Raw genomic sequence first — 15,496 nt, 5'->3', positions numbered from 1 at the left:
TTATATCACATGCGTATTACTATTTTAGTTTTTACGTCAAAAGCTCAAAGCATTCAACTTTCAAGAACAACTAGGCATTGAATGTGTGATTCTTGTATTATTTATTTCCCATTCACAATTGCATGAGATTGTGGTCAGTTAAAATTTAAATAGCTACTTACTGTTTATCTCAAGCAAAACCCCAAACAACTTTTAAAACAGGACATGAACGCGTTTGTTTTGAAAATGTGTGACAAAACACGGCACTCTGGACCAGCAGACGATTTATTGCTTAAATCTGCTACACTACAATATAAAGTATATGTGTTTTCTCTCACAGTAACAAATGGCAGATGGAGCATTGTTCAAAAGTGATGTAAATACGGCGGAAAATGAAGGCACTAATTTTCATATTTGAAGCAAAAATCTACCATCTCAATCTGAGATTGCCAGCCCGAATATATTCTATGAATGTTCTGTCATGACTGCATACAATAATATTTTAGACGACCGTAGTGACCCCACATGACAACTAATTTAGAAGAACCTGAATTAAGACGATCATGTAGATCTACGAATGAGTAAAATACCAACTAGTTACCGCACAGACGAAGTGTAATTAACATGAAGTTTCGCCAATGGTAATAAAAAAATATTGATTGCGTTTTCGCTTCCTGATTTGTTTTCGTTTATCAAGCGCTATTTTGATAAAAACTTTCATCATAGCATACACACAGTCCTTATATCCAAGGCGTTTTCTGAATGAACTTATTTTTTTAAATCGTATATCATACTCACGCTTTTTGTGTATTGTTTTACCATTTTCAACGATCCCTGTGGTATTTGAAAATTCCGCAATTATGGCATATTATTAAATTCTCGTAACACGTGTACCGGTACATGTTACAAAGCCCAACTATTCTACACACGTGTCCACGATGGTTCAGTAATGTCCCGAAACACAGGACTGGCGTCCTCAGTACGACTAATATGTCTGTTCTCGGAAAACGCCGTTAGTCGCAAAGATGCAAATGTATTTTTATTACATATATCAAATACCATGGGCTCCTTCATTCTGCTTTCTTCGCGTTTACGCCACTTCCTTAGAGTTTTCACTTCTGTCATATATTGATGCCTTGGCGTTCAAGCGGCGGTCATCGGCGATCTCACTGCGTCCACACCACATTGTTGCCATGTCTTATTCGACTCTATTGTGATATTGGCGTTTGAATTTCAGCTGCATTTCGGCCATGAACGAGACAGTAATTAGGGCCCCATAGATGTAGTGAGTCTCAGTTTATTCTTTGTAAAGAATCCGGGTGTCTTTGTTCATCCTAGCACATCGGGGGTTACAGGTGGTTACTGTTGAAACGCAGTAAAACGACAGCATGTTGTGACGCGGGTATTTAGAGTACAACAAATATGATGAAATTCGCTTGTGACATTGGCCTTGAGAGCCTGACGGATTTGTGCATTTTGTAGAGTTCTTAATGACCTCGATTTTTAGGCAGTCTTTAGACAACGGGATTAAGGGTTCTCCCACAAGTCCCTGCTTCTTGCAGGAGTATTAACAAATTTGCGAATACATGTAGTACACCACTAACAATTTGATGAACGAAGAACTATCATTCGTTCGTCGTACATCACAGCCCTGAGGACCATTTTTGTCTTCCAAATGTCACTTAATGTTTTTTTTTATTATATTCAGAAACGCTAGCGACAACTACCACAAAAATCTCAACAAATACTGGTAAAAACTACGACTGTGATAGTCATGTTTTGAATACCATATGTCACTGTGTTTGGAGGAATCAGCATTTCAATTTGAAGAACTGCTTTCCCAATAATTCAAGCTTTCTTCCTATGAATTTCCATCTTGATAACTTAAGTAACAAGAGCACCGCCTTGCGGGTGCAGACCGCTCATCTATTTTCTTTTTAAAGGTGAAGGGACTCTCAATTTCAATCACAAAGGAGGGAGGGGTGGAGTGAAGAGGGATGTATAGTGTGGGGGTGTGGACATTTATTACATTATCTTCCAAAAATGCGAATTTTTTTTTTTAATTCGGGGGTGGGGGGGGTGGGGGGGGGGAGGGTATTCTTGGGTGCGATGGTTGGACGGTATTTCAAAAATAAAATAATAAAAATAAATATTTGTGTTTTATAACCGTTTCAAAAAAAAAATTGGGGGGGGGTGGGGGGGGGGTATAGTGTGAGGGTGTGGTGGTCATTTGTGAGATCTTAAAAAAAAAAAAAAAAAAAAAAATATGTGTTTGTGAAATATATCTTCAATATAGCAAAAGTTATTGCAAAATGTTAAAGTTGGCGCAAACAAACCTACAGACTGGGCAAAAACAATATGTCCCCCACTACTATAGAGAGGGGGGGATTCGGGGGGGGGGGGGGCACGGGAGATGGTTTGGGTGGAGTCTATTGTAGTATGTCAGGTAAGAGTAGTTTTGTCAAAGTATCAATCAAATCTAATCATAAATAAAGAAGTTATGGCAATTTTAGCAAAATTTGATAATTTGACCTTGAGAAACAAGGTCATTCAAAGGTCAAGGTAAAATTCAACTTGCCAGGTACAGTAACTTCATGATAGCATGAAAGTACATGAAGTTTGAAAGCAATAGCCTTGATACTTTAGAAGTAAAGTGGATCGAAACACAAAATTTAACCATATATTCAAAGTTACTAAGTCAAAAAAGGGCCATAATTTCGTAAAAATGACAACCAGAGTTATGCAACTTGTCCTTTTACTGTACCCTTATGATAGTTTGCGAGTGTTCCAAGTATGAAAGCAATATCTATGATACTTTAGGGGTAAAGTGGACCAAAACACAAAACTTAACCAAATTTTCAATTTTCTAAGTATAAAGGGCCCATAATTCCGTCCAAATGACAGTCAGAGTTACATAACTTTGCCTGCACAGTCCCCTTATGATAGTTAATAAGTGTTGCAAGTATGAAAGCAATAGCTTTGATACTGTAGGAATAAAGTGGACCTAAACACAAAACTTAACCAAAATTTTCAATTTCTTAGTATAAAAAGGGCACATAATTCTGTCAAAATGCCAGTGAGAGTTACATAACTTTGCCTGCACAGTCCCCTTATGATAATTAGTAAGTGTTGCAAGTATGAAAGCAATAGCTTTGATACTTAAGGAATAAAATGGACCTCAACACAAAACTTAACCAAAATTTTCAATTTTCTAAGTATAAAAAGGGCACATAATTCTGTCAAAATGCACGCCAGAGTTATCTAACTTTGCCTGCCCAGGCCCCTCATGATAGTAAGTAAGTGTACCAAGTTTGAATGCAATAGCATTGATTCTTTCTGAGAAAAGTGGACCTAAACGCAAAACTTAACCGGACGCCGACGCCAACGCCAAGGTGATGACAATAGCTCATAATTTTTTTTTCAAAAAATAGATGAGCTAAAAATTTGGCATAGACAAAATTTCAGCATGAACATTGACAAAGAGCGTTTACTAAATCCTTGTTAATAATACTGTCTTATTAAAACTAGATGCTTATCAGCACCAGTCGAGAATGCTCTTAATTGACCATTAGGCTCCAACATTCCCATATTTAACCTTTCACCTTTGTTACCTTGATATTTAACTCGCATGGACTTGATGTTGTGCGTAACTGGCATTTTAAAAATGGTGAACATTAGTGGATTTTTTTGCGAAAATGCATGAATAATGATGAAAGTTACAGTCTGGACAAACAGTATAATATTCAATTTGACATTTTACTTCCCAAGTGACTTAAGAGACTTAATTTTAAGGAAGGAAGAAAGGTTTCAAACGTGACAAACCATCTATCTATGCCGCAAGGTAATTTCAAACTCTATGATGACTGATTTCAGTTGAGTCCTGATACAATTGACAGACTTTAGCAAGCACGCACATACACTCCACAATGGTAACAGCAAGAGGGCTCAGTAAAAAGAAACAAGTGTGCAACCATATATTAATACTGACCACAAAAGCAGAAAAGGCAAAACATTGAACTCTCTGGTCAAACAATGGGTCTAGCTTAAAATATTTTTATTTTTTAATGACATTTTTATTAACTCCCAGAAAACAATAAACACTTCAAAGATTTTAAGTTTTTATACACGATTTATTAAAATGATGCATGAGCAAGAACAGAACATTAAAATTAGAAATTTGCATGTTTGTACAGAACCTTTACAATGACTTAATCAGCAAAACATTTTAAGAACATTACTAATGAGTGATAAAATGACCCCTGCAAATGGCAATTTAAACAAAGCAATTAAAACAATTTTCATGAATAAACACATACAAAGTTATAGTTTCATTTTACACTTAAAACTTAGAATCATTGGTTTAGTCTCCGAGTCAGTCACATGGTCTCCTGAAGGTCATGTGACCATCTACATGTCCTCTATAGCGGGATAACTGGGTGACGACTTCCTCGAGCCATTCTCTATGCTGGAACTGCGCTTATGAGAGCGAGATCTGGAACGTGACTTCTTGTGAGACTTTCGCCGCCGTGACCGACTCCCCGACCTACTCCGATGTCTTCTTGACCGTGACCTTGACTTCCTGATCATAGAAAGCAAAACATGACAGCTGCTGCCTCAAGATATAACAGGACAACAGAAATCACATTTATAGTATTAACTTGCAGTCATTGTAAACAGATGTTACTGTCTTAATCCTGACACTTTAAAACGTATTTTTACACATTTGTAGTCCTTCATAAAGTTAAATTTAATTAAAGACCGTTCTTACTAGATTCAAGTTTTAAAAGCTTCATTTCCATCCCTGAGATAATGATGAGCAGCAAACAGCATATAACAGTAACAGACTGTGAGTTACTCGCAGGCTGTTCTAGTCTTATGCTGTTTGCACATAGCCATTTTCACTCTACTGACAGGATTCAAAAATGTTAAAACAAGAGGGCCTGAAAGGCCCAAAGTCGCTCACCTGATATAACAAGATATTATCAGGAAAAATCTTCTGACCAAGTTTCACAAAGATCGGAATATAAATTTGGCCTCTAGAGTGTTAACAAAGTTTTACTATAGCCATATAAGGAAAAATGCCCTGCCCCCTGGCAGCCATGTTTTTCAACCAACCGGCATCATTTTTGAACTCGTCCAAGATATAATCGGGATGAATCTTCTGACCAAGTTTCATGAAGATCAAACAGCAAATGTGACCTCTAGAGTGTTAACAAGATTTTACTATAGCCATATAAGGAAAAATGACCCGCCCCTTGGAAGCCATTTTTTTCAAGCAAACATAATTATTTTCGAACTCATCCAAGATATCATTGAGACAGATCTTCTGACCAAATTTCATGAAGATTGGACACTAAATGTACCCTCTAGAGTGTTAACAAGGTTTTCTATAGCCATATATAGCCATATAAGGAAAAATGCCCCGCCCCTGGTGGCCATGTTTTTAAAGCAACCAAAACCATTTTCGAACTCATCCAAGATATCATTGGGACAAATCTTCTGACTAAGTTTCGTGATGATCGAAAAATAAATGTGACCTCTAGGCCACGACTTTTTTTTTTATTGGTTTACAAAAATTATTTTGAAAATGGTCCATCGGGCGGTCGAAAAAAAAAAAAAAAAAAAAAAAAAACATCATTGGAAAAATAAGTTAATACTAATAACATCAGAACAAAGACATCATATCTTTTATAACCTTAACACAGAGACGAAAAATCTAATTATGCAATGAAACACATCTATATCTTCAAATGAAATGAGTCACCTAAAAGCACCTTTTGTAACATCAGGCAATTTTAAACACTCCATTAAATGACATGCGTTCTTCTCCCATTAAAACGAAAAACTGCGCTTCATTTCCGTAATTCGATGCGCACCATTACGCAATGCGATGCCCGTTGCATAAATCTTATATAAGATAAACTACTCATACACAAAGTTTGTGTTTGCTCTTATTGGACTTATGACATCGTCCATGAAAAAAATCGAGGTAGATCGATCCCCGCGTCGTCGCGGTAATGTTTGTTAAAGTTGTTGTTGTCGTGAAAACTCGTTGATTTACAACGCAACACGTCTTTTTTAAACTGACGCGAATTAATACAATCATATTTGTCAACTTGGCTTTTGCTTTATTTTGATAATTTAATCCAAAGTTTAATGTTAGCAAGTGTTTTTACTGGAATTGTAAACAAGGAGCCAGTTAAAGTCTTCTGAAAATGTGCAGTCTGTGTGAATTGACAGTTTGACGTCATCAAAGGAAAGCCGCTTGCTGTCTGAAGCAATAAAGCGACAAATTTCGCGCCGACAAAATTGGCTTCCTTTGTCTAGCAATCAACATGCCGAACCAATCGTGCGTTTGTTTCTCAATTGCAATCCTCCAATTTAATAATAGCACGTGCATAGCTCCGCCTTCGAATCTTTTGCAGAGAACGGAGGCGGAGTTTAACGGTTAATTGAGCTAGTATTTTTAATACGCAAGTTGAGTTCCGATTTGCCGAAATTACTCGGCCCTAAGCATTAAAACGACAAATACATTTATCAATGATTTTCCGAGATATACCGATTTGTTCCGATTTCCAAACTTTCTGTACAGTTCCTATAAACTATGGCGGACGTGTTTACAAAATTCCTAAACACATATATCGTAAATAATGGCAGTGTTTTATTGGATTATTTATACTAATTATCAAATTGCAAGGTAATACTTTTTTATCTACTATAATATCGGGTATGTTTAATATAATAATAAAATAAATTTTGAGAAGTGCCCATAAAAGGACTGGTACATACTGTGTCACATTGAAAAATATCCCGATCTCTGTAATATATGTGAACCAATCGTTGATTGTACTTACTTGATTTTATTCGCAACCGTACTCAAACCGGATCGTTTTTTTTTCTCGTTTCGCTCGTTTTTCAGTGCGGTCGGGAATAAAATATATAAAAAAAAGACGATTTTCCGATTTTATTTTTTTTCCCATTTTCCAAAAATTAGGGTCGGCGGTTTTGTAAACCAAGAAATATAAAAGTCGTGGCCCTAGAGTGTTAGCAAGTTTTTACTAAAGCCATATTAGGAAAATAGCTCCGCCCCCGTGGTGGCCATGTTTTTCAACCAACCGGCATCATTTTTAAACTCGTCCAAGATATTATTAGGATAAATCTTCTGACCAAGTTTCATGAAGATCGGACTATAAATGTGGCCTCTAGATTGTTAACAAGATTTTACTATAGCCTTATATAGCCATTTAAGGAAAAATGCCCCGCCCCTTGGCGGCCATGTTTTTCATGCAAAAGTTACCATTTTCGAACTCATCCAAGATATCATTAAGACAAGGTTTTACTATAGCCATATAAGGAAAAATGCCTCGCCCCCTGGCGGCCATGTTTTTCAACCAACCGGCATCATTTTCGAACTCATCCAAGATATTATTGGGATGAATCTTTTGACCAATTTTCATTAAGATTGGACAATAAATGTGGCCTCTAGAGTGTTAAGTTGTAAACAAGATTTTAATATAGCCATATAAGGAAAAATGCCATGTTTTTCAAGCAAACGTAACCATTTTCGAACTCATCCAAGATATCATTGAAAACAATCTTCTGACCAAATTTCATGAAGCTGTGGCCTCTAGAGAGTTAACAAGGCAAATGTTGACGCCCCACAACGCACAACGGACAAAAAGCGATCAAAAAAGCTCACCATGAGCACGTTGTGCTAAGGTGAGCTAAAAAGACAATTTTCAAGCTGTTATATGGCAAAATTTGACCACTTTCATGTTGCATAAACTTAATTTATGACAATAGCAGTCACCCGGTTTTTCTTAGATTTTACATGGTGACCAAGGTTTTAAAGGCACATTACCCGTATTTGAACTAGGCCTAGATATTTTAAAGATGAACATCCAGACAAATTTTCATCAAGATTGAGCCCTAATAGTGGCTTCCGAGTGATAACACAGATTTGACGTGGAGATCTAGTTTTGTGCGCACTTTATCCAGATTTGATCTCTGTCTAGACTTTGAATTATATATATAACAAGACTATTGCCAAGCAATGTAGTCCCCTACCGGCTCCACCATTGTAAGAAATTCCACCACTGTCAGAATTAAAAAAAAAATTTGTTTCCATAGCAACCAGATTTTTTTTACGTAGGAACAAAATGGAATGACGTGCATAATGTCCATATTGCCATCTATCCATGTTTCAAGTTTCATGAAAAAATATTAAGAACTTTTAAAGTTATCACAGGATCCAGAAAACCACCATTTTTAGCATTATTTCTAGTCTATTTGTTGCCATAGCAACCATAATTTTTGACGTAGGAACAAAATGAAATGACGTGCATAATGTCCATATTGCCATCTATCTATGTTTCAAGTTTCATTAAAAAATATTAAGAACTTTTAAAGTTACCGCAGTATCCAGAAAAGTGTGACTGACTGACAGACAGACAGACAGAGCGCAAACCATAAGTCCCCTCCGGTGAAACCGGTAGGGGACAATAAATAATCATTCTGACAAAGCTTTTTCCACATTTAGTCAAGATTAAGGCCACTAGGGTGGTAATGTTTTACACCAATTGACCTTCTTACGGAAACTGACCAAGTTTTATCAAGATTGGGACGACAAATGTGGCCTCTGAAGTGGTAACTACATTGTTGATGACGCAAACAAACAACGCCTAGGCTAACATAGTGTGATCTCAACAGCTAAACTTGAGTATTTTGTGCTCAGGTGAGGATAACTAAAATGGCAATACAATAATAGTTTTATTAAATTCAATATTTTAGATTGTCTTTTCTTTTTCATGCACATTCTTGTGATACAAAAATACCAAGACAAGCTTGTATTTATTTACAGACTCAATCCAGTAGGCAAAATTAAACAAAATTGGTGTAGCCTGCTTTGTTTTGTATTTACTGGAGTTTGATGAGCCAACCTGGAACGTTTGCGCGAGCGTGACCTTGATTTCTTTGAGCGTGACCTCGACCTGCGTCTGGACTTCTTCCTGGAGTGCCTTGACCGGGACCCTGACCTGAAACATCAACACAAGGTGATTTAATGCAGAAACACATACATCTATTGGATTTACAATCAGCAATGCCGATTTCCTTTTTTCAAAGTAGCAATTTCCACTTAAACATGAAGGAAAAAGCAACAAATCTGTATTTCCCTGAATCATTTAAGATCTGAAGTGTTTTGCCATTAATTTAGAACATTCCCTAATAAACAAAGATAGTTATGCATATAGTTCACATTTGTCACCCTGCTTTCAATAAATAAAATATATCAAAGTTACCACCCCTATAGACTATAGAAGAGGTCCTGAAAGGCCCAGAACGCTCACCTGAGATACAAAGGAACTGACCTGCTCAGTGCAGCCCCAAGATATAAATATAACTTGAGACCTCAAAGAACTAAGCTGTTCTAAGCAGAAAGTGTACACAAACTTTCACAACTTACTTTTAACCAAAATTGTCTCAACACCTGGCAGGTTTTTAACAAACAACAATCATTTTCTTACACAACCAAGGTAACATAACTTTTTTATTTAAATATTTTGATCACGTTCCAGAAAGGTGTTAAAAGAGATGATTTTTACTGTGTTAACATGGTTCTACTATAGCAACACAAGGAAAACCGCCCCTAAATTTGAATAATTAACACAGGTTTTTCGTTATTTGACCCAGTTAGATCCAACATGATCCAGTTTTGAACTTAGTCAATAAACTATCAGAACAAATGTTATGATCAAGTTTCATAAATATTGGAAATAAATGTTGCCACTAGAGTGTTAACCAATTGTTTCATTAATTGGGTCTGGTGACCTAATTTCTGACATGACCCAGTCATAAACTGGAGATATCATTTGGAAAACTGTTCTGACCAAGTTTCATGAAGATTAGGCAAAAATGATTGTTATTTTACCTAGTTTTCTATCCCATGTAATTATTGGTAGGGATCTAATGAAAAACAATGAGCAGACTAAGTTTAATAAAGATTGGTCAATAAAGGCAGTCTCTTTCTTGTTCCCAAGGCAAATAATGAAGAAGATAAATTTCAGACAAAAAGCAGCTCTTACATAATTCTCAAAAGAGCTTAAAATTGAACCACTTGGCACCCCTTGGGCATTTTTTTAATAAAATGTTTAGAGTGCCACAATATTATGTTAATAATATCAATTATAAAATCTTTAGGCCTTATTGTATCAGAGATAAAGAATTTTTTAACAAAAAATCGCAATGTAAGCCAATATTCAATACTTACATCCATTGGATGTGGCCAGTTATGACCAAAGGGTCATGACTTGATGAAAGAAGAGGGTCAATATAAAATGTTACACACTAAATACAGCACATCTGAGTGTTCTTGTTAAGTTAAAGAGATGTAAATTTTTGCACATCAATGCATTACCTATCCCTGGATCGTGACCGCCGCCGGCGTGACCTGCTGCGGCTTCTAGATCGCCTACGACTTCTGCTTCTACTTCTGTCCCGTGACTCATGAGTCCTCTCCTCTTCTCTCCTCTGCCGCTGTTTTTCCCTCTCTTCCCCACGCTGGCGAATACGGTCAGCATGCGTTGACTTCAAGCATAAGTTTAATACTATTAGTTTTGGTCAACACTTGCTTCTTTATTTCCAATTTTGCAACTGAGGCCAAGGCAACTGATTTTTTTCAAAATACTGGATTCAAAACCTCATATGGAAACAAGAGCACCGCATAACAGGTGCCACGCTCGGCTACGGGTGCAGTTTTGAATAAATGAAAGCTTGTCAGATTTTATTTTTTTTAAGGTCACAGTGACCTTGACCTTTGACCTAGTGACCCAAAAATGGGTGTGGCGTGTAGAACTCATCAAGGTGCATCTACATATAAAGTTTCAAAGTTGTAGGTGGAAGAAATTTGATTTTAGAGCCAATGTTCAAAACATTAACAAAATGTTAAGGTTTTAGCACGACGCGGACGTCAGACAACACGACGAGCTGGCTATGACAATACCTCGGGGTTTCTTCGAAAACACCGAGCTAAAAAATTACAAATTTGATAAAGGCTTTTGCAAAGAAATATCCCATTTTTGCTACCGTCCATTTTTTACATTATGACATTATATCATCAAAAAAGTTGCTATAAGGCTAATTGCATCAGAGAAAAAAGTACAAAACCCAACATAATAAAATCTGAACAAGTACCTTCAATTCGGCCAGTTTGTCCCTGATGGTGATAAAGCCAAGATGAAGCTTGCCCCCAAAATGGTCTGCCAGACGTCTGTCATTGTCATGGATACCCAGGTAGGCCGAACAGATCTCACACACACGCAGCTTTTGTTGCTGATAACTGGATGCTGGCATAGAGTTCTTGTACTCTTGCTGTAAAGAGAATGGATTGCAATCTCATACAACAACATATCGAAAGTTAATTTCAATACCATGTTTCTACAATTCAAGAACTTGCAAGAAATTTTTCATTGCTCAGTGGGTTAAAATTCGAACTAGCCAACATAAATTCTGTTTGAACAACTAATGAAAATCCATGTTCTTTTACTCATTCTTTAATGTCACACAAATTACAGTACCTCTTCCAAAGATTTCTTTTTCTTGATTTCTTCAACCTCATTCATGAGTTCCATGGACTCCTCCACTTTTCCCTCAGCTCCCATTGCCTCAGCTTTGGCCAGCTTGGTACCTATCTCTTCACCGAGGTTGTGAATGGCTTCAGCCTGCAAACAACATAGCCAAAGATCTATAAGCATTGTTTTCCCAAAATTTTCAAACAATAAACCAAGAATTATTTTAAACATCATGTTCCATTATCAAGTTTAAGTTTCCTTGAAACCTTTAAATATACACAGCGTTATAGATAATTTCTGACCCATGGGGGTAAATACCCCCACTTTTCAAAGCATGGGGGTAAATGGTCAAATTTTGCCTTTCTTGAAGGGTAATTTGCTAAAAGTAAAACAAGAATATAGCCGGGGTACAAACACACTACTTTAATCATATAAAACACAATAAACCATTAACTATGTGTATTCCTTCATAGTAGTAGGTTTCTTTCTTAAAGTGTTTTTTGTTTTTTTAACTGTCCATGGTTTATAAGCCTTGTCTTGTTGGCAGATTTTACATTTAAGACGCATTTAAGACGAACCTCGTCCTTATCGTGACATCAGACGTCCACCACTGTGAGCCACGGAAAACTTTTTTGCCAACTTTTAATAGTTGTTTTATTAGCGTTTAAGTGTGTCCTTTTTGATAAGAAAACAGAAGAAATCATTCAGTATTGGCAGTACAATGTTTCAACTCGAAACAACTTTTACTGTATAAAAGAATCAATTTTACTTTAAGACATAATTTGTTTTGGCTTCAAAGAAGCTGTGCTGACCTCTTCCATGTAAATAAACACATAAGCGCTTGACTGTCTGTTAAAAAATCCATACTAAATTTACCATCCGTCTAGATGATACAGAGTATTCATACTGACTGGCTAACTATTTCTACAATCCATCGCACAAATCAGCTCTTTTTTTTACGATAACCAGTCTCATATTTGGGCGAAAGACAATCAGCTGTTTATATGTTTTGTTTACCTTGTACGCATAGAACTTACATCATTTGCGTAAGTCCAGATTGACTTGCTTAAATGTACGCACGGAAATTATAAATTGAGTGTATCTTGCTATTTCTAATGCATATATTACGCTGATACGCAGCTTATCTAGAACGCTGATAAACATTTGAACACTACAATAGTACATATGTAAAAATCTATTAGAGGCCACTAGACCTAAATGGATTCCAACTGACAAAATCAGGTTGCCCTTACTTCTTAGTTGCAGTCAGCACTCATCCATACCAAGACATGTTTATCTCGGAATAAATTGCTAATAGAAAGCTGCATTGACATTTTGTAGAAAAAAACATGGTGCTTATTCAAATAACACTCCCATGTGTACACAAACTTACTGGCTAATGTAATGTGATCATTATGAGCAACACATTATACAGTAACAAACAGTGATATCTCGAAATCGTGGGGCATCCAGTTAGCCATGAAAGAATCAGTGAGAAATTAAGAAGGACTTGCTTGAAGTTCATCATTGAGATGTGTGTAAAGCTCAGTGTGAGATTTGCCCAGCTCAGTGTGAGATGTGCCCAACTTAGTGTAAGATGTGCCCAGTTCAGTGAACAGGGGTGTCAATTGTCCCAAATTTGAAATCCGGAAAATTAAGCCGTAAGATAAAGGGAAGAGAGGGCCCAACCCCCCGATCCCTAGCTTATTGTTCTTTTTTTTAATAGTCTTTCTAGGTGCAATTTCTGGTGAGTACAATAAGAAATATTATAAACCAAACCATCCGTAACACCGCATGTGTATTTGTCATTCTAAACAAATGATATTAAGAACTTCGAAATTAAATTAAAATCGACAAACCAGCGTATCCGAAAACGACTGTCCGAAAACATGTCGCGATACATCATTTGCAAATGAAATAAAATATGCACATCGTTTGACTGCAGAAAATGAAAACCAGTAGCCAGTAACCTAGCAAATACGCAGTCAATATATAATTTGATTAACATATTGTTTTAAAATATGATATTGCAGTGCTTTACAGCCAGTTACTGCCCATGTCAGTGCCAGCCGCTTGCCAATCAGAAATCAATAAATAAAATCGGTACCAAGCGCAAATGTCCGGAATGCCGACGATGCTATAACAATATTCGTTCTGAAATGATCCCGCACTAAAAGAATTTTGTCCCTACCCCCACCCGCCTTAAACAAACTCATCGGATTTACATTCACCTCAAAATCAACCCTGGCCGGCTCAAATCCGGATTTCCGGAATAATCCGGAAAATTGACACCCCTGAGTGAAAGACGTGCAAAGCTCATTGTGAGATGTGCCCAGCTCAGTGTAAGATGTGCCCAGTTCAGTGTGAGATGTGCCAAGCTAATTGTGAGATGTGCCCAGCTCAGTGTGAGATGTGCCCAGCTCATTGTGAGATGTGCCCAGTTCAGTGTGAGATGTGCCCAGCTCAATGTAAGATGTGCCCAGTTCAGTGTGAGATATGCCCAGCTCATTGTGAGATGTGCCCAGCTCGTGTAAGATGTGCCCAGCTCAGTGTAAGATGTGCCCAGTTCAGTGTGAGATGTGCAAAGCTCATTGTGAGATGTGCCCAGCTCATTGTGAGATGTGCCAAGTTCAGTGTGAGATGTGCCCAGCTCAGTGTAAGATGTGCCCAGTTCAGTGTGAGATGTGCAAAGCTCAGTGTAAGATGTGCCCAGTTCAGTGTGAGTTGTGCCCAGCTCAGTGTAAGATGTGCCAAGCTCAGTGTGAGATGTGCCCAGCTCAGTGTAAGATGTGCCCAGTTCAGTGTAAGATGTGCCCAGCTCAGTGTAAGATGTGCCAAGCTCAGTGTGAGATGTGCCAAGCTCAGTGTGAGATGTGCCCAGCTCAGTGTAAGATGTGCCCAGTTCAGTGTGAGATGTGCAAAGCTCATTGTGAGATGTGCCCAGTTCAGTGTAAGATGTGCCCAGCTCAGTGTAAGATGTGCCAAGCTCAGTGAGAGATGTGCCCAGTTCAGTGTGAGATGTGCCCAGTTCAGTGTGAGATGTGCCCAGCTCAGTGTGAGATGTGCCATGCTCAGTGTCAGATGTACCCAGCTCAGTGTGAGATGTGCCAAGCTCAGTGTTAGGACGTGCCACGCTCAGAATGATATGTACCCAGTTCAGTGGGAGATGTGTTCAGCTGAGTGGGACGTGCATCAGGCTCAGTAGAAGGTGTGAGCAGGTCAGTGGGAGGTGTATCAGGCTCAGTGGGAGGTGTATCAGGCTCAGTGGGAGTTGCATCAGGATCAGTGGGAGGTGTATCAGGCTCAGTGGGAGGTGTAACAGGCTCAGTGGGAGGTGTATCAGGCTCATTGGGAGGTGTGCCCAGCTCAGTCGGAGGTGTAACAGGCTCAGTGGGAGGTGTATCAGGCTCGTTGGGAGGTGTGCCCAGCTCAGTGGGAGGTGTAACAGGCTCAGTGGGAGGTGTATCAGGCTCAGTGGGAGGTGTATCAGGCTCAGTGGGAGGTGTATCAGGCTCATTGGAAGGTGTGCCCAGCTCAGTGGGAGGTGTAACAGGCTCAGTGGGAGGTGTATCAGGCTCAGAGGGGAGGTGTATTGAACTCAGATGGAGTCAAATAAGGCTCAGAGGAAGGTGCGCCAAGCTCAGTGGGAGGTGAAACAGGCTCTGTGGGAGGTGAGGGAGACGTATCAGGCCTCGAGGGAGGTGTGCTTGGATCAGTGGGAGGTGTGCCTGGCTCAGAAGGAGGTGTTACAGGCTCAGTGGGAGGTGTGCCTGGCTCAGTGGGAGGTGTGCCTGGCTCAGTGGGAGGTGTGCCTGGCTAAGTGTTAGGTGTGCCTGGCTCAGAGGGAGGTGTAATAGGCTCCGTTGGAGATGTGCCTGGCTCAGTGGGAGGTGTGCCTGGCTCAGTGGGAGATGTGCCTGGCTAAGTGTAAGGTGTGCCTGGCTCAGTGG

General features: G+C 38.5%; 1 protein-coding gene across 3 annotated transcripts in view; it reads right to left on the bottom strand.

Annotated features, from left to right (window-relative positions):
• Positions 1-4,084: 4,084 nt before the first annotated feature.
• The window catches only part of LOC127866143 (putative RNA-binding protein Luc7-like 1), a 30,327-nt gene continuing 18,915 nt past the window's right edge, over positions 4,085-15,496 (bottom strand). For 2 of the 3 annotated variants that reach the window (XM_052406558.1, XM_052406559.1), the window contains 5 exons: positions 11,553-11,696; positions 11,170-11,346; positions 10,394-10,563; positions 8,919-9,014; positions 4,085-4,558 (listed from right to left, as the gene is read on the bottom strand). In XM_052406558.1, coding sequence (XP_052262518.1) covers positions 4,387-4,558; positions 8,919-9,014; positions 10,394-10,563; positions 11,170-11,346; positions 11,553-11,696 — 759 coding nt within the window. In that variant the 3' untranslated portion in view covers positions 4,085-4,386. Of the gene's footprint in view, positions 4,559-8,899; positions 9,015-10,393; positions 10,564-11,169; positions 11,347-11,552; positions 11,697-15,496 lie in introns of all 3 variants that reach the window. The other variant, XM_052406560.1, reaches the window with a different exon arrangement.

The sequence above is a fragment of the Dreissena polymorpha genome, chromosome 2, assembly GCF_020536995.1.
Source record: "Dreissena polymorpha isolate Duluth1 chromosome 2, UMN_Dpol_1.0, whole genome shotgun sequence".
NCBI lineage: Eukaryota > Metazoa > Mollusca > Bivalvia > Myida > Dreissenidae > Dreissena > Dreissena polymorpha.
The sequence above is the reverse complement of the archived record's forward strand: the minus strand, read 5'-3'. Positions and strand labels throughout refer to the sequence as shown.